The 22,632-nt window shown below is 38.5% G+C and overlaps 1 protein-coding gene across 4 annotated transcripts in view; it reads right to left on the bottom strand.

The window, feature by feature from the left end:
• The window catches only part of arhgap21b (Rho GTPase activating protein 21b), a 38,429-nt gene that overhangs the window by 12,582 nt on the left and 3,215 nt on the right, over nt 1–22,632 (bottom strand). The window contains exons 3-11 of one of the 4 annotated variants that reach the window (XM_028021001.1): nt 15,907–16,089; nt 15,771–15,792; nt 11,344–11,436; nt 11,019–11,097; nt 10,889–10,943; nt 4,385–5,954; nt 466–612; nt 183–285; nt 55–97 (exon numbers count right to left, since the gene is read on the bottom strand). In XM_028021001.1, coding sequence (XP_027876802.1) covers nt 55–97; nt 183–285; nt 466–612; nt 4,385–5,954; nt 10,889–10,943; nt 11,019–11,097; nt 11,344–11,436; nt 15,771–15,792; nt 15,907–16,089 — 2,295 coding nt within the window. Of the gene's footprint in view, nt 1–54; nt 98–182; nt 286–465; nt 613–4,384; nt 5,955–7,054; nt 7,772–10,888; nt 10,944–11,018; nt 11,098–11,343; nt 11,437–15,770; nt 15,793–15,906; nt 16,090–22,632 lie in introns of those variants that run through there. The other 3 variants (XM_028021004.1, XM_028021002.1, XM_028021003.1) reach the window with 3 other exon arrangements.

The following is a 22,632-nucleotide window of genomic DNA, read 5'->3' as shown; positions in this document are numbered from 1 at the left end:
GCATTAAAGTTCATAACTTTGAGACATGCATCAAATGGTTCTTTAGCTCCTTACCTTTCTCAGGCCTCTGAAGCTGGCCATATGCTTGCTTGTAGATCTTTTGCACAGTGGTAAAGAAAAAGGCAAAGTCAGACGAATATGAATTGCCAAAGACAAAGAAAAAAATCTCAGCATGCACTTACCCTCTTCTCTCCTCTTGATAGTTATCCAGACCCTCGTCATAAGACTTTGATCGCTCTGTTTTACTAGCAGAGTCTGAGTCCAACACAGCACTTCGCATAGACTCTGAACATACACGGTACAAATATGAAATTACGGTTTATTTTTCAACCCAAATGTCATAAAAAGTTTCATTAAATCTAGGATCAATATCATCTATCAAGACAAAACAATGATGTGATATTACAGAAGAAAAGAAGAAATACTATTAACCATAACGGCAATAGCCAACTCAATGCCATTTACCTTGGTCATGTGACAGCTGTCGATGAATAGTTGGACATGGTGAGCCTTGACTGGAGGGTGCTGTCGCTACGGATGGTGCAACAGATATCACAGCAGAGGGAGGGATAGGAGCAGCCTCTCGGTCAACACTGGGGCTGACTGGCTCATCTATGAATCAATAAAATATTCAGTGCGAGCATTCAAATTAACTTTGAATCGTTCTGTTCTCAGGTACAATGCATTTCTATATACTGCATTACAACAGGCCACTGGCTCCGAGACTCTCTGGATTATTCTGAAAAGATTGTCACTTTAGCAATTATCTGAGGGAATTTCTCAAGGGAGGAGAAAAACAGCAAAACAGATAGCTTTATACTGCACTTTTTAATTAATTTTAAATATATCTATTGACAACTGTTGTTGGGCTCTTTAGGCCTGAAACAGCTCAAAGTACAAAGCTGTTCTCCGTAGCCAAGGGGCTTTTGGAGCTAAATTTAAAAGCAACTGTCCTAGTTCCTGCCTGAACCCAACTTTGAAACTGGGCATAGAAATAAGGATGCCACCATCTCTCTAACAAGGCTTCTACCAAGGCTATTTTTAAAACTTATATCCATCATAGATAAACTCTAGGGGGTAACAGTCTTGTATTTTCTTCTACGAAAGCGACCTAGAGCAGTTAATAGCAATGTGCGATGATGCAGTGCTTAAATCATGATTCAGTAGAAAGTAGCCTTTGCAGAACAGAAGTTAAGTTTTACTGCGTCATAAACTACCAGACAGGAAAGTGTAAGTGTGATTCAGAGTTAGAGACTTAATGGAGATGTTGGGTGTCCATGAAATCATCCCAAAAAATATGAACCAGACAGAAGAAGAGAGACTTTAGGACTGACAGAACAGAAAGCAAAATCTGGATCTTAGGGTCATGCCAATGTTTAGGGATAAAGGAATTTTATAATTTTTTCAATCTCTCCTCATGCGAAAAATCTTTATAAACAATTGTGTGTGAGACGGTTTCTGACTGGGAGAATACAGCTGCATCCAAAATTACAAATTGGGTTCTGCAACCCCTTCATGACAAGCATCTTTAGCATTTAGTAGAACCCCGTTAGCTGAAACAAAGCTGATTCATAGATGGACACCAGCTTTTGGCAAGGTGCCTGAGGAATTTCTCTCCCCCCCCTCCCCAAGTCTCATGAACAGAGGCATGCTGTTTGATTTTATATTTTTGGGTTAGCATGTTGCAACCACTTTTTTCAAATCCCACCACAGATTTTCAGATGGCTATGATGACCAATCTAGTATCTTCCAGGGCTTCGGAAATTAAGCATTTATGGACTTTAAGGTTCAATCAAACACTGCCATGCTTTGCTAACCACAATGTTCTTTTCAATGTATTATTTGTCCTCTAGACAAACTGTTGATTCTTAAGCAAAAAAATTAAAATTTTGATTCATTACAGCAGAACAGAATTCTCAAATGTCTCTGCCTTATCCATATATTTGTGAGCAAAGAGGAGTTGTTTTTTCTGATGCTTTTTTGTCAGCAGTAAATCAAAGTACAAAAAAATCCTTATTTTTATAATCATTAATAAATCAAAATACAAGAATAAATTTTTTATAATCAATCAGTAATCAAAATGCAAGAATATATATATTTTTAAACATCAGTAAATCAAAATGCAAGATCACTTATGTCTCTGAGGCCCTTATGATCTGTTTTCTGCGTTAACCTGGAAAGATCTCACCTCTCTACAGTATACCAGTTTTCACGACAGAAAATCTTTGCAACAGACAAGGAGCTCTTCAGCATTTAGTTTAGTAGAGACTGAAATTTCAGTGGTTGCTGCCTCCAAGACTGCCGCAGGTCTTTTGTTGTCAGTTGAGAGTCTTTGACCACCTGCCTCCTCAGGAATGTGATGAAAGTCATTGACAGCGTACCCTTTTCTGCCATGTCCAGGAGGCATAGCTGCTGTTCCTTTAACTTTAAAAAAGCAAACTGTGCTTCTAAGGCGATCTCAGAAAACATTAAAATCCTCATTTGTCATGTTTTTTCTTAATTTTGTCCTTGTTCATCTGAGGCAACATTCGCTTTTATTCAGAAAAGATCATACCCCATTCAGGGGTTTGAAAGAGTTTCATATTTAGGATAGGGAAACCTAAAATGCAATGGGTGTTGAAAAAATGTAGGTGTAACAGTATGATTAAAATTCCCTCAAAACTGATTTTAATTTAAGTTATTCATTTTTAAAGAAAAATATGAAATATAATTCAAGGCTCACTCAAGAAAATAATGCACATAAAATCTGATACTAACCTCATTTAACGAAGAGTATTTAATTTACTCTTAGTAAAAAGAGTATTTCATTTAACTAACTGATTTTTAAGTACCAGTCATGGAGACATGAAATTTTACTCATTTAAAACACTATTCTCCTTAACTGAGATACACATCCCACACAGTGTTGTTATTGTAAATGATAATTTGTTCTAAATAAGTCATCTGGTTAAATAAATAAAACACAGAACAAAAAAGAATCATCATTGTTGTCTGCTTTGTCCAAACCTGGACTTCCAACTAAAGTCAACTTGATCCAAACCAAACCCACAGCAGAACAGACCTAACAACCTTTATCCAAATTAGACAAAATGCTAAGTTAATACTGCAGTCTCAAACGGATTCAACAACTTCATGACAAGCATCTTTAGCATTTAGTAGAGCCCCGTTAATCTGAAACAAAACTGATTCATAGATGGACACCAGTTTCTGGCACAAGGTTTCTGAGGAATCTCCCCCCATGAACAGAGGCATCCTGTTTATCTACATTTTTGGGTTAGCATGTTGCGACCACCTTTTTCAAATCCCACCAGAGATTTTCAGATGGTTATGCTGACAAGTCCAGTCTGCGTATCTTTACTTTTCAGATTGACAATTACAGAAAAATTTAAGAGGAACAAAAATCAAGAAATGTTTATGTAAAATATCTGTTGAAAATGAAGGTGCTCACTATGTGCTTTAAGACGGCAACGGTTTAGCCACATATGACATGTAGTAAGAGTTGGTTTTTAAGAGAGAAGTGTGGCCTACAATGATGTGTGTGAGATGCTGCATGGCTTGTTCTGTACGATGGACAAGCCCTCGCTGAGAAAGCCAAAAGGCATGAAACATGGTATGAGAGTGAGGCTGACTCCGGCTTACTGCTGAATACAAGACAAAACTACAACACGACTCTTTCTGGCCTAACAGAAGGATAGACAAATATTCATTATACATAATGGATAACAGACAAGGGTAGGAGGAAACAATTAACAGAAATATATGATATTTTGAAAGATCATTTGTGTAAAGATGTTAATTTATATGTTCTTTTATCATTGCAATTAAATGTAGTACTTTGCTCACACCCAGTCAAATATGGAGGTTAATATTTTTATATATATATATTGAGAAAGCTTACAGTGTAAAACAGAAACAACCAGTAAAATTTGATCAATATTTGAATGTGCGCTCTGAACCCCTACAACTTTGTAAACACTCTGACAGCAGTTTCTGAGATCCCAACAATTTAATCACCGCAGCATCCATTACTCTGCTGTTTGACCACTATGAATTCACTGTCAAGAGACAACATCCAGGAAAACAATGCATTAACAGGGGGGACTTCACTACATTACAAACACCACTTTACTCTGTCATGGTTAATTCAAAAGCATCTCAAACCCACTCTGAACGCCTCAGCCTGATCAATAACATCTCCCTATAGAGGCTAGTTTACCTCTGAATCTCCTAAGCACATCAAATAAAACAACTGTTAAAGTTGTTCATCATACGTCTATTGAAACTCTTATAATAGCGCTTACAGTGACATTCTATTATGTGTAGCTACAATCCCAGTTGCCATGTCAACATGGTCAGCAAGGCAATAAACTGATTACTGTCTTACCGATGAATGGAATGGCGTCCAGGGTCTCGTCCAGGTTGCTGGAGCAGGAGTTGTGACGTTGCTCCTCAAGGCGGCGCATGTGTATCTCTCGCCGTGTATCATTTGGAAGCCAGCAAGCCGCCACGTCTGCCGTAGAGTCCGTTCCTTCATCATTCACAGCCAGGATGTAGGAGGGGTGCCGCAGTGGGCTGGGGTTCTTTCCACCGTGAGGTTTTTCCCTCAAAACCACTGTAGGTTCTGAGGGGCTTTGACCATTTACTTGACTTTGAGAATCTTGGTGGGCTGTTTTGAGGATGCCAGGCCTCTGAGGAATCTCTTTTGTAGCAGAGCATGATGAAGACCTGATTCCAACTCCACACTTCGAGGGGGCCAGTTCTCTGCCTGCCTCAGAGATCTGTATGGTTTCTGACCGCATCCTGTTCTGACCTGGTTGGATAGTGTGGCCTAGATGGTGTGCTGGGACTGAAACTCTTTGGTCGGTAAAAGAATGTTCAGTGCTTTTCCCAAAAAGCATGGCAGACAGCATTGGTGAGGAGCGAGTCTGAAGGGAATCTGGACCTTTAGAGAAAAAAGAAGGGTTTGGTGCTCCTCTTATACCGCCGCTGTATCCAGCCGAAGGCCTGAAGGGCACAGCGTTTCTGGGCATCGCTTGCCGGCTGGGCCTTGTACCTTGGTCTGCCCTTGAATACCCTGCTCTCCTCTCACTGGGCCGAGCCAACTCAACAGGTTCAACATAGTCTATGGAATGGGATCGAACTTTCAGAGCCAGGGCATCTTGGGACACACTTCGAGGGGGCCAGTTCCTTGGATTGCTTATTTTCTCTGGATTCCTCATCCGGTCCTGTGAAGCACTGCGTGGTGCAACCTGAAAATGGGGTGGAGGTCCGTGGTACGAACGTTCATGGGAGGTACTCCTGCGCCGTATCCCTTTAGGAACCCAGTCTCCTCTGGGAATGTGAGAAGCAGTTGCAAAGGAGGGATGACCTGCAGTTCGCAAATTGTCCAACCTCTCCTGAATTGTCCGACTACCATGGGAATGGATACCTTTGTTGTCAATGTACTCCCTGTATGTCTGGTAAGTGCGCCAATCAATGTTCTGATGGTTGCCTGGGTAGTTAGGTGCTTGACCTGTAAAGGGAACCATTCCCGGACCGCTGGGATAGACATCGACCTTTCGAGGGAAAGGATACTGGGCCAGTGACCCCGGTCTTCCCCTAACATAGGCAGGGTCCATGAAATCAACCCTCTGTGCCGAAACCACCTGTCCCATGTGTGCCGAGTTGGGAGGAACCACCACAGTCCTAACGCTGTCGTTGCGCATGCACACCGCTGTTTGGCTTTTGGAATATTGGCGAGGAGGAGATGGGGGCACGGTGATTTCCTTACGATACCCATAATCAAGTGATGCTGCTGGTCCCCGGCAGATCTGCCCCGATGAGTCTGTCGCCTGGGCCATGCCCGTTGGCTTACAGTCTACTCTGGGATAGCATACCACTGGTGGGTCAGGGATGTGACTAGCATTTCCACTGTAGCTATTGTAGCCACGCAGGTAGGCATCCTGGGAATAGGCCTGAAGACAGAGCAAGAAAGCCATGTTACAAGAGAGGCGTACAAACAGCAAGTGGGTGCAACATTAAACAGTGTGGCGCTAGATGCTTAAAGACAAGTCAAGTGTGATATTGAAAATGTTACTGGATGCATGTGTAGGCAGTGCCTGCTTCAGTGAGTGAGTGGAGGCGTTTCAAACAACTGAGCAGTGTCAAAGCTCTTCATCTGCTCCTTATTTAGAATTGACTTGGTATTACTAGTGGATATCACACTTTATACTAAAGGAAAAAAAAACCTTTATTTCTAAACAGCTGGTCATTTATCATCATTTTTAAAAATTGCTGGTCAGGATATTCTCTCCCATTGTTTGCAAAGACACAGAAATACATTCAACTATAAATACTATGAACAACATCATATTTGGTGGGGAAAAAAAGTCAAAATACAATCACAAAATGGACAGACACATAGATCACAGTTACATACCTCAGACTGACAGACTAGCCTCTTACAAGCAGCAGGATGCCGAGGTCTCATACAGAATGTGCTATAATTATCTTCCCTACGTATCATGGATTAGTACAAAGTCTAAACTCTTTCCTTGGCGAGCCTAGCAAAAAAATCCAAAGTAGGAACTTAAAATATAAAGGTTAATAATATCTATTTTTGCTACTCACAACATACTTACAACAAGCACTAAGGGAAGGTATAAGGACTTTGGCCCTGTTACAGTACAATCTTACAATAAAACTGTGTGAGCCACAGCAATCAGTGCTAAGCTAAGTTCCTCCCTTTTTAAGTATGACTGTAACCAGTTCAGAGGTCAGCAGTCTTTATGAAACTGATGACATCCGACATAAAAAGATGAAGAAGAGGGTGAGGCTTCACAGCCAACTCGAGCTTTTAATCTAACAGGTACCGCAGGCACAGTGCATCGGCCATGTCTGCAGTCTAAACATTTGAGCCATTAGCACATATTTGATCATAAACATAAGACAACTGTGTGGTAGTAATTTACAACCACTCGAAAGAAATCCTGGGATGCTGATGACATGCATGACACATGCAAAATGATACAGTAGGTACGACATGTGGCAGGTACCAATTGTACCCTTTTCTTACCAGATTAGTTGTTTCTTTAGAAAAAGGCTGCCATTACAGCAAACGAACACGAGAGCATTGAGGAATCATGGGAGAAAAAGATGACAGCAGAGCAGAAAGCACATATTGTAAGAAAAATAACTGGTTCCAAGAGCATAGAAGATGAATCAGCCATAGCAAAGCCTGGGATTGACATGCTAAAAATACACTGGTGTTGCAGCGGCGGCACACAAGGATGAGAAAGCAAAGATGTATCAAGGGTTGCCACGTTACAACCTGCCTGTGACACTCTGTCCTGGTCGAGGTGGCAGAAGCTGAAGCATGGTTTCCATACTGCTGTTAGGTCTCCATGGCTTCATCCATCTTCAAACAGAATATTACGCTAACTGAACAAGGTGTCTCCAGTCTATGTCGCCCTCTCTCTCTTTTTTTCCCTCCCTGCTACTGCTCACATGACAGAAGCAGCAGCTGCTGATTATACATTCAGCTGTGATGGTACAGCTCCCCCTCCCACTTCTTCCTCCTCCCTCCTTTTCACTAAGCGTCAACCTGTTTGAAACACAGAGCAGTCAGCTGATTTCATCCTCTGGTTTAAGCTCATCATTCACGCTTTCCCCTCCGTTTTCTCTGCTCACTATTTCCTCTGCTATATAGCGAACTATTCCCTCCCTTTTCTGCTCCATAAATGTTCTAGTCTCTCTCTTTGCTAAGCAACTGCTGCCCATCTCCAAGCTCTCAGTGCTTGCTGCCGCCTACAGTGTCGTGTCGCTCTGCTAGCATCTGCGATAATCCTCTGATTTTTGCAGAAAGATCATAGTTTGCTTGTGTACACTACAGATATTTTTGTGTTGCCGTTTTTCATTGGCTGAGAAACAATGTGGTGAGAGGTATCACAGCGTAGGAGAGTGGACTACAGACAGAAAAAGAAGCAAACCAGGAGGAGGACTCTCAGGGAAGAGGGTGGAGTAGCAGTGAACTCGATAAGACAGAGGATAAAATGAACTTACTAAAAATGAAAAATGAAATTTTCATATACAGTGCTGTGAAAAAGTACTCGCACCCTTGCAAATTTCCTTTTTTTTTTTTTTTTTGCTTTTTGTCACTTAAATGCTTCATATCATGAAACAAATTCAAATAGCTAACAAACACAACCTGAGTAATTATAAATTGTGGTTTTTATATTATTTCATTTATTAAGGGAAAAGTTATCAAAAGCCTGATCCTGAAAGAAAATATAAGAGCATCATCTTATTAAATCATGTATTTACTATTCATGATTCACTTTAACTGGGAAAACTGACTTCAATTTGACAAGCCCACACCTGATAACTGCCAGATCTGTAGAATCAAAAAGATAGTGTCTGACAAGATCTTGAAATTCAAGAAAAGATGAGAAAGTTATTGACATCTATTAGTGTAGAAAGTGTTACAAAGCCATTTCTAAGGCTATGGGACTCCAGCAAACCAAGGGGAGAGCCACTATTTACAGTACAAACAGAGAAAACATGAAACAGAGGTAAACCTTTAAAGGAGAGGATGATCAACCAAATGTACTCCAAGAATGCATGGACTCATTCAGGAGATTATGAAAGAATCACAACAAAACCTAAACCACTGAAGGTGTCGCTTAACTGAGCGAGGGTCAGAGTTCATGATTCAGCAACATGAAAGACAAAGTTACAAGGTGAAAACCGTAGCTGACCAAAAAGAACTCCAAGGTTTGTTGGTTTGGATAGCTTTTTCCCTGAATTAATGGCATCATAATTGTTTTGCTATTTTATTGTTTATTTTATTGATCAACAACAAAATAAAATTACAATGTATAATGATTATTTAAAGAAACAACCCCCAACTTCCCTTAGAAATTAGTGTTCAGGAATTCAATCATTTAAATGTAAAAGATTTGGATAATGAATTAAATAAAGTAACAATATTTCCAATATCTAATATTTTAGAATAATGAATAGAAAATAATTGAATGTGTGCTTTATACACAAATAAATATTTATCATTACCACATTACATGTGCTAAGTAGATGAGTGTTCAGTTAATAATAAGTATTCAACGTAGCCCTTAAAAATCTCCAGGGACATATACCTGTTGAGCAAATATCTTCCTAATTTTATTGCAGTGTTCAAATCAAAAACTCACTAGCAGACTATAAAAAGCTCTTAGAAATTGATTTCTGCGCAAAAAGAATCTGCAATGGATTTACTCTGGATATGGAACAGATGAGAACATCTTGATTTAGCAGAATCAATAGTAGCTACCTACCGCTCCCTGCAGCATGCATAAAAGATTAATGATGAGATTTCAAGCCTGCTAAGGTAAGAGGGTTTCCCTCTGACACTTGGGGAAACCCAAGTGTCAGGGGAAAAAAAAGAGCTTAGAAATTTAAAACACAACGCTGCTTAAAGACTTCTGTCAAAGTAAAACATAACACAAAATGATATCAACAGATAAGGTTTATGCCAGCAAGGCAGTTTTAAAGAAATAAATTACTTTAAAAATTACGTTATATTACTGCGACATGTTTACGTAAATCAATATTGCTTAGCAAAAGTAAAGGTATATTAATCACAGTCCGCTTGCTTGTTATAAACTCTCCAGACTCAAAACTGAGTTGTTTTTTTGTTTTTTTCCCCCGCTAGCAGTTTTTGGTGCAGTTTGCTTTCGCACTGCTTTTGCGAGTGGACTATAATTTGTAAACAGACCTGTGCAGGTGACAATAATTGCTCCCATTGGACAGAAATGACGGAGACAGGACAGAGCACAGATCCAGAAAAAAATCAGGTTTGGAAATCCTGTTTACTGCATTTCTACAAAATGTTCTTGCAATTTTTACAACTGCAATAACATTTTGAATGTTGAGAGCAGTTCATACAACACTGGCTTTGCGTTAGAATTTCTAACTTTGGAACGGTGTCAGCAAATGTGTGCAGTAAGCTGAAAGAGATAAGATGGTCTTCATGTTCTGACCAACAACATGTTGCATCATCAACCAGGTATGATTTCAGTTTAATCAGTACATGCAGTAGTAGAGCTAGCAGCACTGAAGGGCTCATTTTTACCATATTTCCCAGCAAACTGTGGCTCATGAAGACCAAAAGGGCGTACATTTCCTGTAGTTTGTTCAGAAGTGGACCAAGATCAACCCAAAAAGTGGCTCTCGGTCCACTTGTTTGGTCCGCACCAAAGTTTGCTTGAGTGTATTCAAGCCTCCACAGAAGGTCCGGATCAACGAAGGACACGAACTCTGGTCTCTCTAAAGCAAATCAAATGCTGGTCTAATTGATCCCTGGTTTCTTTAAGAAAATTTGACCTTCTCCGTTTTTATTTGATAAAACAAAACAAAAAAATCTGTCAACATGCTGCAGTTCATTAACTAGGGTAAAAAAAAATGAAGGAGGAAAGTTTGGACAATACAATATTTTCCAAGTCAGGCAGCTTGCTAAATTTCTGGTGCTTTTCTGCAGACATATATTTATATTAAATATATAAAACCTTTAACATAAAACCTAAGACCTACCAAACTGGAGTGTACATTTTATCTCATATTAATGTCATCCAAGCGTATTTTTGTGATGCATCATCCAGCAGTGAATTTAGGGCATTTCCGCACTGGTGTCAGCTGCAGTTCTGGAGGACAGAAAGTCTCTTATGGCCTGATTAGGAGGCCCAGATAGAGAGTACTGATGGGACAGGCTGGATGTCTGGATCTCATGACTACTGCCCCAACATAAACACTTTAAAACTAGAGCAGCTCCAGGATGGACCAGAAGTTATTAGAAATTTAAAAAACAGTTCTTTCTTCATAGTCTTTTAAAATATGATAAAAAAAAACTCAATCTCACCAGTTGCAGTATGTCCTCATCTTTTGGCATCACACAAAGCTCAAGAACGTCACCACTGAAAAAAGGAAAGGGGCGTTTTTAAACAGAAAAATTACGCCAAATAAACCAAAATAAATGTCTTGGACCTTACCTGTCTTGGATCAAAGTTATCACCTCAGAATAAGCTTTTCCGATTATGCTGGCTCCATTCACCTTCACTATTCGATCACCTATTCAACAACAAAGGTCTCATCCAAAGGTTTGCAAACAGTGTGCTAAGTAAATAAAGCATTTAATAGATGAACAGGAAATCAGCAGAATAAAAATCAGCAGAAACTATACACCTTCTGGCTGATTAGCAGATCAGCAACAGTACAATGAAAATACTCCTCTACTTACAGTCTTTCTGCCTTTGACTGGAAATGTACAAACTTTTAAAAACAATCTGAAAATAGTTAACGCTGATTGAGTATTACCTGTACAAAGGCCAGCTTCATGAGCAGGACCCCCTTCCTTGACTTGTTTCACGAAAATAGTGTCCATCGGTTCTAACCTATTTCTCTGCCTCCCTGTGGAAACACAAAAATGAAAATTAATTATTCCAGTTTCTTAAAATGTTGACAAATTATGATTTAAATGTGCCTATTATTTTATATTATAGCATAGAAAAATAGAAAAATCAAACCAAAAACAAAATGTAAAAAAAAATGCCTCATGTGCAAGAAATAAAACAAAAACAAACACAGTTTAGTTGAAAACTACTACCTAAAATAAGATGGTGCACTGGGTATTTGTTCGGGATAATTCTTGTCTACTGCTAAGACAGACAATGAGTCATTAATAGAGTCAATCTGTGGGGTTTTTACGGACGCAGATCAGAATGACCAAACACAGAAAAACCTGTTTGCTCATGCTGCCTGTGTCTCCTAGCAGCTGCATGGTCACGGAAATAAAAGGAGAAAAGAAAGAAAGGAGGAGTGGGGCAAAAGAAACTAAGGGAGAAGAGTGACAGAGTGCTCAGCTGCACACCTCCCACTCTTTCCTTGTAAACTGAGAAATAGCTGTGGGCACAGCCAGAGAGTGGCTAAAATACTTCCCCAGTAGTTAACATTCTGGTGGTGAGTCAGCACACACTACCTCGCTAAGTCCAGCTGACGTGAACTAGAGGATGAGATCACCTGATTGTTTGCAACTGCATGTGCCATTTAAAATTTATACAACAGTCAATAACTTAAATAAAGAGGAGAACAAACTTATAAACCCGTTACCTTATTAAAAGAGTCACATTATTTGACTCTTAAAGATGAACCAAATGATCCCACTGCTTTTTAAAGCTCCAAACCACAGAAACTTGTGACCTTATTTTGGGCACTTTAATCACAACAGATTAATCACAAAGAATCATATCATGGGAATTCCCATTACATAATAAACAGAAAAGTCTCCTATTAACTAAAGTTGGAAGAAACACACCCCTCTGGTGGTGTGATTTGGAGCTGCAGCTCCATTTCTTCAAGGAAGCTATTCTTGAACTAATGTATGAGGGGCCGTTTAGGACAAAATTTACGTTTTGTCTCTCACACACTACCAAAAGGTCTCGCATACTCCAAAAACATAGCCACGCACACTCCAAAAAATTACGTTTTGTCTCTCACACACTACCAAAAAGTCTCGCATACTCCAAAAAAGTAGCCACGCACACTCCAAAAAATTACGTTTTGTCTCTCACACACTACCAAAAAGTCTCGCATACTCCAAAAAAGTAGCCACGCACACTCCAAAAAATTACGTTTTGTCTCTCACACACTACCAAAAACTCTCGCACACTCCAAAAAATTACGTTTTGTCTCTCACACACTACCAAAAACTCTCGCATACTCAAAAAAAATAGCCACGCACACTCAAAAATTACTCACGCACATTCAAAAAATACTCAAATTGCGTATACACACACTACTAAAATGTCACACACACATTCACAAACGTTAACTTTCTCGCTCACATACACTACTACCAGCTCGCTCACATACACTACTACCAGCTCGCGCACATACACTACTACCAGCTCGCTCACATACACTACTACCAGCTCGCTCACATACAGTACTACCAGCTCGCGCACATACACTACTACCAGCTCGCGCACATACACTACTACCAGCTCGCGCACATACACTGCTAACAGCTCGCGCACATACACTGCTAACAGCTCGCACACACACAGACGTTTATCTCTCACATACACAAGACTAACGTTGAACACACACACAGTACTAAGACTCGTTTTATGTATGTGTGAGAGCGAGACTTTTTATGAATGTGTGAGAGTGAGACTCTTTTTGAATGTGTGAGAGTTGTCACGGAAGAGGCGGGGCATAATGTTTGGATCAAACTGCGCATGCGTAGATCCTAAACTATAAGTTTCGATTGTTGACTCACTGTATGTTCTATTACTTAGTATATTTGTGCTTTTAAATATATATAGAACGTTTAACTTTCTTGTAGATTAAATGTGCTATAGAAATAAATGAATCTGATTGATTGATTAAAAATAGCAAAATTGCTATTTATTTACTCTTAATTGTTTAAAATGGCAGCTGCCTGACCAATTCTTCGGTATAGCAAACTGTTTCTTCTTCGGCACTAGTTGGCGCCGGTTAATAATTCCTGTAATACTGGCACCCAGTGGACAGATTGTACTACAGCAATTTTGCTATTTTTAATCAATCAATCAGATTCATTTATTTCTATAGCACATTTAATCTACAAGAAAGTTAAACGTTCTATATATATTTAAAAGCACAAATATACTAAGTAATAGAACATACAGTGAGTCAACAATCGAAACTTATAGTTTAGGATCTACGCATGCGCAGTTTGATCCAAAAATTATGCCCCGCCTCTTCCGTGACAACTCTCACACATTCAAAAAGAGTCTCGCTCTCACACATTCAAAAAAAGTCTCGCTCTCACACATACATAAAACGAGTCTTAGTACTGTGTGTGTGTTCAACTTTAGTCTTGTGTATGTGAGAGATAAACGTCTGTGTGTGTGCGAGCTGGTAGTAGTGTATGTGAGCGAGCTGGTAGTAGTGTATGTGAGCGAGAAAGTTAACGTTTGTGAATGTGTGTGTGACATTTTAGTAGTGTGTGTATACGCAATTTGAGTATTTTTTGAATGTGCGTGAGTAATTTTTGAGTGTGCGTGGCTATTTTTTTGAGTATGCGAGAGTTTTTGGTAGTGTGTGAGAGACAAAACGTAATTTTTTGGAGTGTGCGTGGCTACTTTTTTGGAGTATGCGAGACTTTTTGGTAGTGTGTGAGAGACAAAACGTAATTTTTTGGAGTGTGCGTGGCTACTTTTTTGGAGTATGCGAGACTTTTTGGTAGTGTGTGAGAGACAAAACGTAATTTTTTGGAGTGTGCGTGGCTATTTTTTTGGAGTATGCGAGACTTTTTGGTAGTGTGTGAGACAAAACGTAATTTTTTGGAGTGTGCGTGGCTATTTTTTTGGAGTATGCGAGACCTTTTGGTTGTGTGTGAGAGACAAAACGTAAATTTTGTCCTAAACGGCCCCTCATACTAATGTGTGAACAGACTCTTTGCCACTACAAATCACATGAAGGAGAAATAATTCAGAAAAAGACAAACTTCTTATGTTATTTCTTCATTCTCAAAAAATATAAATAATGAAACACTGATGTCTTCTTCACAGCTCGGGTGCAACCACCTAAAAAAAAAATCTATGTTTATGGATTTTTTCACATTGAAACCCAAACAGAAGTATAAATTGCCCCCTCGAAAAGTCCAGCTGTCCAGAGAAACAAAACTTTCTCTGACAAAAGGACTTATTAGTAAAGATGTAATTAGTTTATGAGACATACCTGCCTTTAAAGAAAAGAAAATGAGTAGAAAGTATCCTTTCAGCATGGAAATAATTCTTGTCTACTTATACAACATTTTGCTATGTTAAAAGTTAAATCAGGAAGTTACCAGTAAGCAAATGTTAAACAGACTAAAGAATGCTTAACTCATTTCCACATTGTTAAAATAAAAAAGATATTGTGAAAGAAGGAAGAAACTGTCAATTGTAATCTGCTATCTGCATAAATGAAAGACTTTACAGTTACAGGACACGAATATCTAAACACACATCTACCAGGAAAAGGGACATAAACTAAAACTAAAATACTCATGACTGTGTCACTGGTGAGGCCTGCCTAACAAACATGACATCAAGTGAACCGTTTAGATTTCCAGTGTAAAAATGAGTCATGCACTCAAAGCAGAAATTTCCATCCTCCTGTCCTCTGTCTCTATCCCAAATTTAAATTAAAATCATACCAACTTGTATTTTGGAATGGGGAAAATCCAAACTCTTGCTGTGGTCCGTCACCATCAGGTATATGGCATACTTCACTTAATACTAAAGTTTTTTATTTGTGGTATTTCATGACATCTTGTGAATTACAACAAGTAATTTCAACTGACTTCAAGATCACCATCAGTGCACAGCAACACGTGATGAAGGGGTAACACTGCACACACCCCTAGATCGTTCTAGTTCCTCTGTTACTTTCTCCAGCATCTTACTGAAATAATTCCTAAGCTGTATAAACAGCGTGACAGAATATTTAAAAAAGTTGCAATACTTTAACAAGGGCCTGTTTAATGCTTCACTTGTTAGATTAAGATAAAAATGATGAAACATGGTCAAACACAAAAAATTCATGGAAAATTCAGACCCGCTCTTTTTTTTTCAGTATTTTATTTTAATGTCTTACAAAATAAAAATAAACTAAAACAATGTGAAGTTGGCCACTGTAGCACAGAAACACTGTAGCACAGTGGATGGACTTGGTTGTAAATCAGTGCAGAAAGTTTAAAGAGTTTTTCTGCTTACCTCTGCGCCCACAATCTTCTTCCTGTAAACGCACAAAGATACTCAGCATGACTGTTGTGCTTATGGCCACATAATTTTGTTCATCTGGATTTTTGTTGACTCACAGTAATAAATCAAAGAAAATCTCGACATTTACCGGGAAGCAGTGCAGGCTCGACTCTGGTGGGTACACGATGAAATGCCGCAAAGTGAACCCAAACCCCAGGGATGTGCGGCGTAAGCGCACGGTTTTGGGCCTCGGCCAAGCGAACGGCTCCTCTTCTGTGGAGTACTGCACTGCAGGACAATCAGCCAAACTTCGCCTCTCTGCAGAGTCATTCTGTACAGAAAAGAAAGACATAGAAATTATTGAGCATAAAATCTTTCTGATCTTTTAAAGCAACTTTATTCTGTAATTAAGAGCTCTTAAAAAGATTAAAAGCTGATAACAAAACTACCATAAAAAAAGAAGTTTCAGGACAAACATATTTCTTGTTTCTTGTTAATTTGTTATGTGCTAAAGCTGCTAGCAACACTTTTTTAAATGAAATCAAACAAACTCGTTCTGTTTAAATACATTTACACCAATAGAACATGCTATTGTCAGTTTTTCTATTTGCTTTGCTGAAGTTGTAGTTGTTTTCTAATCAAGATAGAAACTATCCTCTAAAAAAACAAGCTACAGCATGCTTCAGGTGAACCGTATCAGCCATAAGGCAACTTCTTAGAATTTCTTTTGGTAAATCCAATTATATTCATCTTGGGGTTTTTTTCCCTCCCTTCTCCTCTTAATCAGTATATTTTTTGTTTTTATTTTAATTGCTCCATCAAATGTTCATACTTGATTATGAATGAACGCAGAAAAAAAGATTAAAGGAGTATACAAGATCACAAAACATTGAAGAAAATAATTAAAACACATGCAAGTGGAATTGTTAGTGGAGCAAATGTTAGAGTAGAATTCATTTTTAAGCGGGATATATTGTAAGTTTGGAATAACAACAAGAGTAATGTTTACAGTTAGTTCCCAGCCTCCAGGTTTTAAGGACACACACTCCTGTGTTTACAGTATATTTATAGCCTCACACCTTTGTTGTTTCATATGTGTAGCAGCAGAAACAAATTTACTCAAATTTCCCTGCAACAGTATATGTGCAGGGATATCGTAGATGTTAAACCAAAAACAAGCAGACTCCCTCCTCAACCCCCAACCAGTTTCAACCATTTTTCCCAACCCCAGAGGGACAGACCTTTCCCCACAATGTGAGGAATTTGATGAGCTTGCATTAATTGTATCTCTGTCTGTGGCTGACATATTTGAGTAAAATGTCAAACCCCAAAATGTGCAACATGCTGCAATAACTGAGTAGATCACAACCAAAGATTTTGCTAGAGGTTTACCTGCTTATGAACATATAAAATCTGTACAAACATGTTTCAGGCAAATAAGTCTAAATATGTTTCCCACCTGTTCCAGCTCTAACAGGAAGCAGAGAATAAGTCAAGCACATTGAAAAGGAACAGTTTGCGTGCAGAAACCTAATAAAAAGAGAACCTTACTTCTCACACTTACTGAGTTAATGCAAATATAGTTTGTGCCTGGAGGTGTGTGCCGTGTCAAAGCAGGTTTTAATAAGCTTGTTGCAGCCTAACTCAGATCTTGCAGTATTTTTGCTTTTCAGCAGCAAACTTTTGATAAAGGGAACAAACCCTTTAACCCAAAGCACACCAGAAGTGGCAAGTTTTGCTATAAAGTATATATGAAGGCGCTCAAATGTGCATGCCTCTGAATAAGAAACAACTGTTCTGCTAAGTGGGCTGGGAAAAAAGACCTGCAGGTGCAGCTGACATTTGTGTGTTTTGATGCAACTAGCAAAACAGGTTTTACTGTGTATAAACAAGCTTTGTCTATTCAGCAACTCTGTTACTTTCAGATTTAAGCTTGTGCCTGTTGGATCCCCGAGTGTCCTTAAGACAGTAGACAAACACTGAAATTCATCCTTAAAATAGTACTTGTGGTGAGGGCTATAAATCAGCAGGTTGTCAGAAATGCCTACATCAATGCCCAACACGTCTCCAGGGTACGCAGGACCTACAATACTAGATCAGACTCAGAAGGAAGTGCAGAGGGTAATTTCCACTCCTCTGATCTTTAGATGCGGACAGACAGGGGCAGTGGGCCTCCTCGCAGACACATGCCTTGCGGTGTTAGCATTGCCACTTGCACAGTTAATACTGTTGTGACATTCCAGGTCAATAAATTCCAGACCTGCATTTCTCCCGTGGTTTCCTCTTGTGTTTAACCGAAATAAAGCACCACGGCTTTAGTTAGAGAACTGACTGGTCCCCTGGGAAAACCTGAAAGAGCAGGCTGAGAAGGCGTGGGAAGAGGTCAAAGGAAAATTTGACAAAAAGCTGACTTGCTACAGAAATGAGTAAAAGGAACTCAAACATCAAAAGGACACACCTCTCCTTTCCTGTCCACAAGTGAATGCCTCTCAGTCATTCATGAATCACTAGAATGCCAGAATGATATTTGTGCTGGGTGAGGCAGCCGGGAGAACATTTGTCCCTCAGCTGGATGTCTCCTGAAAATGAAAAGTGATCTGCTCTATGTCAGGGTCGGTGCCACTTCACAATAAACACACCTTCTAGTGAATCCATTCTTTGTACTTCCAGGAAAAAACTGCAGACGAAACTCTCAATTTTAGGTGATTCTCTAAAAACAAGTTTTCATGTTTGAATTAGAGTGCAACAATTACAGACCTCCAGTTCTTGTAAAGCTGTGACTTTCAATTTCTCTTTGGGAATTACAACAAGTAGAACAACAAGCGTTTAAAATACCATTTTATAGCTTCTCACGTTAGTTAAATGTTTATATTAAAAGCAGAGGCAACAACACCGAGACGTGTATAACAGAGGAATCACTGGACAGAATAAAGGTAAAATGATGACAGGAGTTACACATTTAAACTTCCTTTAGTCTCCTACAATGATGTTTAGCAGGATTAGCATGGTTAGTAGTGGTAACTTAATCATGAAAATTTAGAACATGCGTTTTTTGTATCTGTATGACATTTTTTTAAGTGCATGAATGCTGAGGTTAAAACAACCTGGTAGGCTGGACAATCAGACATCTTTGTTAGTTTGACAATTTTTAAAAACATCACATGTCCCCTTGGTTAAAACAGAGGACATTAGAGCTGCTGTTTTAAATATGTATTGTAAAGTCTTAAGGACTACATGTTAATAAACTGGGCTGTCTTCATAGCTTGCCTGAACAATAATGAAGGAATGATGGGTTAACTGTTGGCGGTACTGTACATTTAAAAGAACTTTACAGAAGTTTACAATCTTCGTCAAATGCTTAATGTTCCAAGCTAATTCCTCACCACATGCAGCCATTTAAAGAAAGACTGTAAAGGCTGAGATTGAGGGAAACCAACCACATCAAAGCCACTTCTAAGAATTGGATGATTTACTGAACATACACAGCTGTTTATACGCCACACATTTTAGTACCCAAATACAGGGCAACCTGACAAGAACACAATTTCCATTTCACCCTTAATTTAAAGCCCTACAATCCTTCTGCACACAAAAGTTCTGTTGATGTTATTCAATGACACATTATCACATCACATGACATCAGACCTGAAAATACCACAACCTCAAAATGTGGGGAAACTTGGTTCTCTGTTGGCTGCTAAATTCTACGCCACATCCCAGTTAAACCGAGCACCATGCTGTGAAAAGCCGGGGATAATGATATGGAGGGCAAAGCAGCGGGTCCTTGACGTATCAGCCTTGGAGCTCCAGACAAGGTCAGAAGCATCATTATTCATGCTACATGTGTCCTATACAGCAATGACAGAACTTGGGACTTTTATTGTTAGTAGCTCTAAACCACACTAATTTATTTGTATTTACAATAAAACCAGAAGTCCCACTGAAGGTATTACGTAGACTAAGTCCTGCAGGTCTAACATTTCCGTACAGTACGTCAGGAATTTTACGTAATTTACTAAATTGCCACAAATTTTTGACTTGAAATGCTTGACATCTGTGCAAATCATTGTTTTAAGTGATCTAACCATTAAGATTCATTGCTCACTACAGTGTGATTCAAATTTAGCACATAGTTTCGCCCAGTTTTCGTTTGACCCTAACATACCATATAAAAAAAGGAGTTATATTGACCATACAAAAATATTACTCCGAACGTAGGATAAGATAAGAAGGTGTTGCATTTCTCTCTGTATATGTTTATGCTTTTTTTTTTTTTTGGCATTTTATAAAAATATAAAAAGTGGTCAAATCATCCGATACTGATCTATTTGGATCAAGTGGGGAACCTGCCATAAAAATGACAATAAAACAAGGTGTCAGTGTTTATCCTATTATCTTAACATAGATCGACAAACTCAAATATTCACTTCAAAGACACGGATGTGATTATTTTTTTAGGTGTTATTTAAGGACTTAAATTTTCACCTTTCTATATGAGCAGAAATATTTTATACAGTATTATTACCTTCAGTTTTACAAATGATTTTTGTCACATTTTCACTCTTTACAAGCAGTGGAGCTCTCCACGTAGTCCTGGACAGTTTGTTTTAAAGACCACTACATTACAAAAAAAAATTCATAAATGGTATTTTGTTTAAGTAATTTAAGAAAAAAAAATCACTATGTTGGAGATGTTTTGAATAAACAAATACCAAACACAGATGCTAAACATTTTTCTAATATGATACATAGAGGCAAAATTTAAAATATCCAAAAACAGCCAAAATCTGTGTAGATCCATAAAGGTTAAAACTATTCAGCAAATGTAAGCAGTGGTGTGAAAGCAGTGAAAAGCACAGAAACTGTGCCAAACACACCAACTTCTGTCAAATGACCTGAGGAGCATGCTGTGCTCGCCTTATCTGTTCAAGGCCACCAGCTCCCGCATCTCTCAGTAACATTTACAGACGGATTTGATTCATATCAACATGAAAGTGTCATCTATTTGTTCCAGCACACAGCTTTGGTTTAGCCTCTCTGTCCATATCTACTATAAACTACCTATGTCTGAAACAAGAGATTTTGCACAGAATTACCATGAACGGTTGATCAACCATTCATCCTAAGTTGTGTCGCACATGAGAAGGCAACAAGGTGCTGGTGAGGTTAGATAAAGCTGAAGACATGTTAGTTCTTGTTGTTGGAACACCAGATGGGAAATTATACGTTTCATCTTTGGGATACTTGTTCCTGGCCTCTAGCAGAGCTGGGAAAATCACACATTTATTACAAAATCTGGATATTCTTCCATTTTTTTATTTGTCATGCAGGCTGGACACAGTGATAACTAAACAAAAGTTATCACTGTAGACTAATTAAAAGACAAACTCTAACACTATAATATAAACAATGTAAGGTGGAACTCTGGCTTTCCATGTACTTTATAATTAGATTAAAATTAAAATATTATATTAGACACACGGGTACTAAAAAAAAAAGTCAACTTCTGGTAAAAAGATTATGTTAATTAAACTAACATCAGCCTACATTGGTTTTTGCAAAAGTAATAAATTACTACGTGTAATTCTAAATTGGAACTCATGCTATTCCATAGCATCACAACATTTACAAAAATATTGTAAATTACCAACTTATATCTTGACCTGAAACCTTGGTTGGTAAAAAAAAAATGTTATTGCAACCAACCAAATTGGCTGTGACTGTTTATTAGTGACTTGCTGTGTCAGCTCTTTCTGCTTAGTTTGTCACTAATGACTCACCATTTAAGATTTCATGAGTTATCTACACCAGGAGGGAATACATCACAGGAAAGTGTTTTACTTCAAAGAGTTGGCACAATAAGGAAAAACTGAATCACCCAGGCCATCTCTTCTGTTTTCTCTAGAGACACTGCAGACACAACCTTAACACAACAGGAAGTAACAGACTTCTTCTATCCAATTGAGGGTAAATTTGCCCTTCCGATTGCCATCAGTTAGCCATGCGTTGCCTGCACAGACTCTTCTGTAAAAGACAGCCATCCTAAATGAGACAAACAATGAGATTTAATGAAGCTAAGATTGCTGGGACGAGATTGAGGGCAGGGGGAGGTCAATATCCCTCCTACAGCTCTAAATATGGATTTGGACTTCCTAATCTACAAGAATCAATTTAAGTCGCTGCATATTTCTATTGTTCTACTGGAAAAGGAAAAGTAGGTATAACTCAATATGAAAAAAGCTGATTATGAACAATTAAAAGTTCCAGTTGAATCCTAAAAGTCAGCTTGATATAGTAAATATAATAAAGCAGCATAAAAAAAATAGAGATATCCAAACAGTAGCAATTTTATCAGCACCTAATCTGAAGATCTGTGTGCTTTGTTTAAATACCACGCACTATTCAGCTGATAAGCCAGACAGACCCTTAATGTCAGTTGTTTTTTTTTTCCCAGGGAAAAAGAAAAGAGGAAAACAAGACAAATTCCTCAACAAATGCTTCTGATACAAATCAAAAATAATATTTTTTTAAATCTTTTTCAAAATGAAATCAGAGCATGAAAACTCTCAACTTTAGAAAGTCGACCAAACTAAGCTAGTATGGGAAAGCAGTCGGATATTTTTTTTGTGAGCCAACATAATGAATTTGTGATTTTGTTAGGACCTTCATTATGTTAACAAAGTTAGCTCCTGAGAACTTCCAAACTGAGCAATGCTTTGTTGAGACACCACGTTTCTTACTCCTTGTTTACAGCTCAGGCAAAAACAGGCTTTCTACGGCGGGGGGAAGGCATGTCAGAACCTATTCTGACTGATTTCTATCACATTTAATTTCCAAGACATATTTGTAAATTAGTCTACTCCTTGGAAAATTC

Source organism: Xiphophorus couchianus, chromosome 6 (assembly GCF_001444195.1).
Source record: "Xiphophorus couchianus chromosome 6, X_couchianus-1.0, whole genome shotgun sequence".
Classification (NCBI taxonomy): domain Eukaryota; kingdom Metazoa; phylum Chordata; class Actinopteri; order Cyprinodontiformes; family Poeciliidae; genus Xiphophorus; species Xiphophorus couchianus.
Note: the sequence above shows the minus strand (reverse complement) of the source record. Positions and strands in the feature narration are given on the sequence as shown.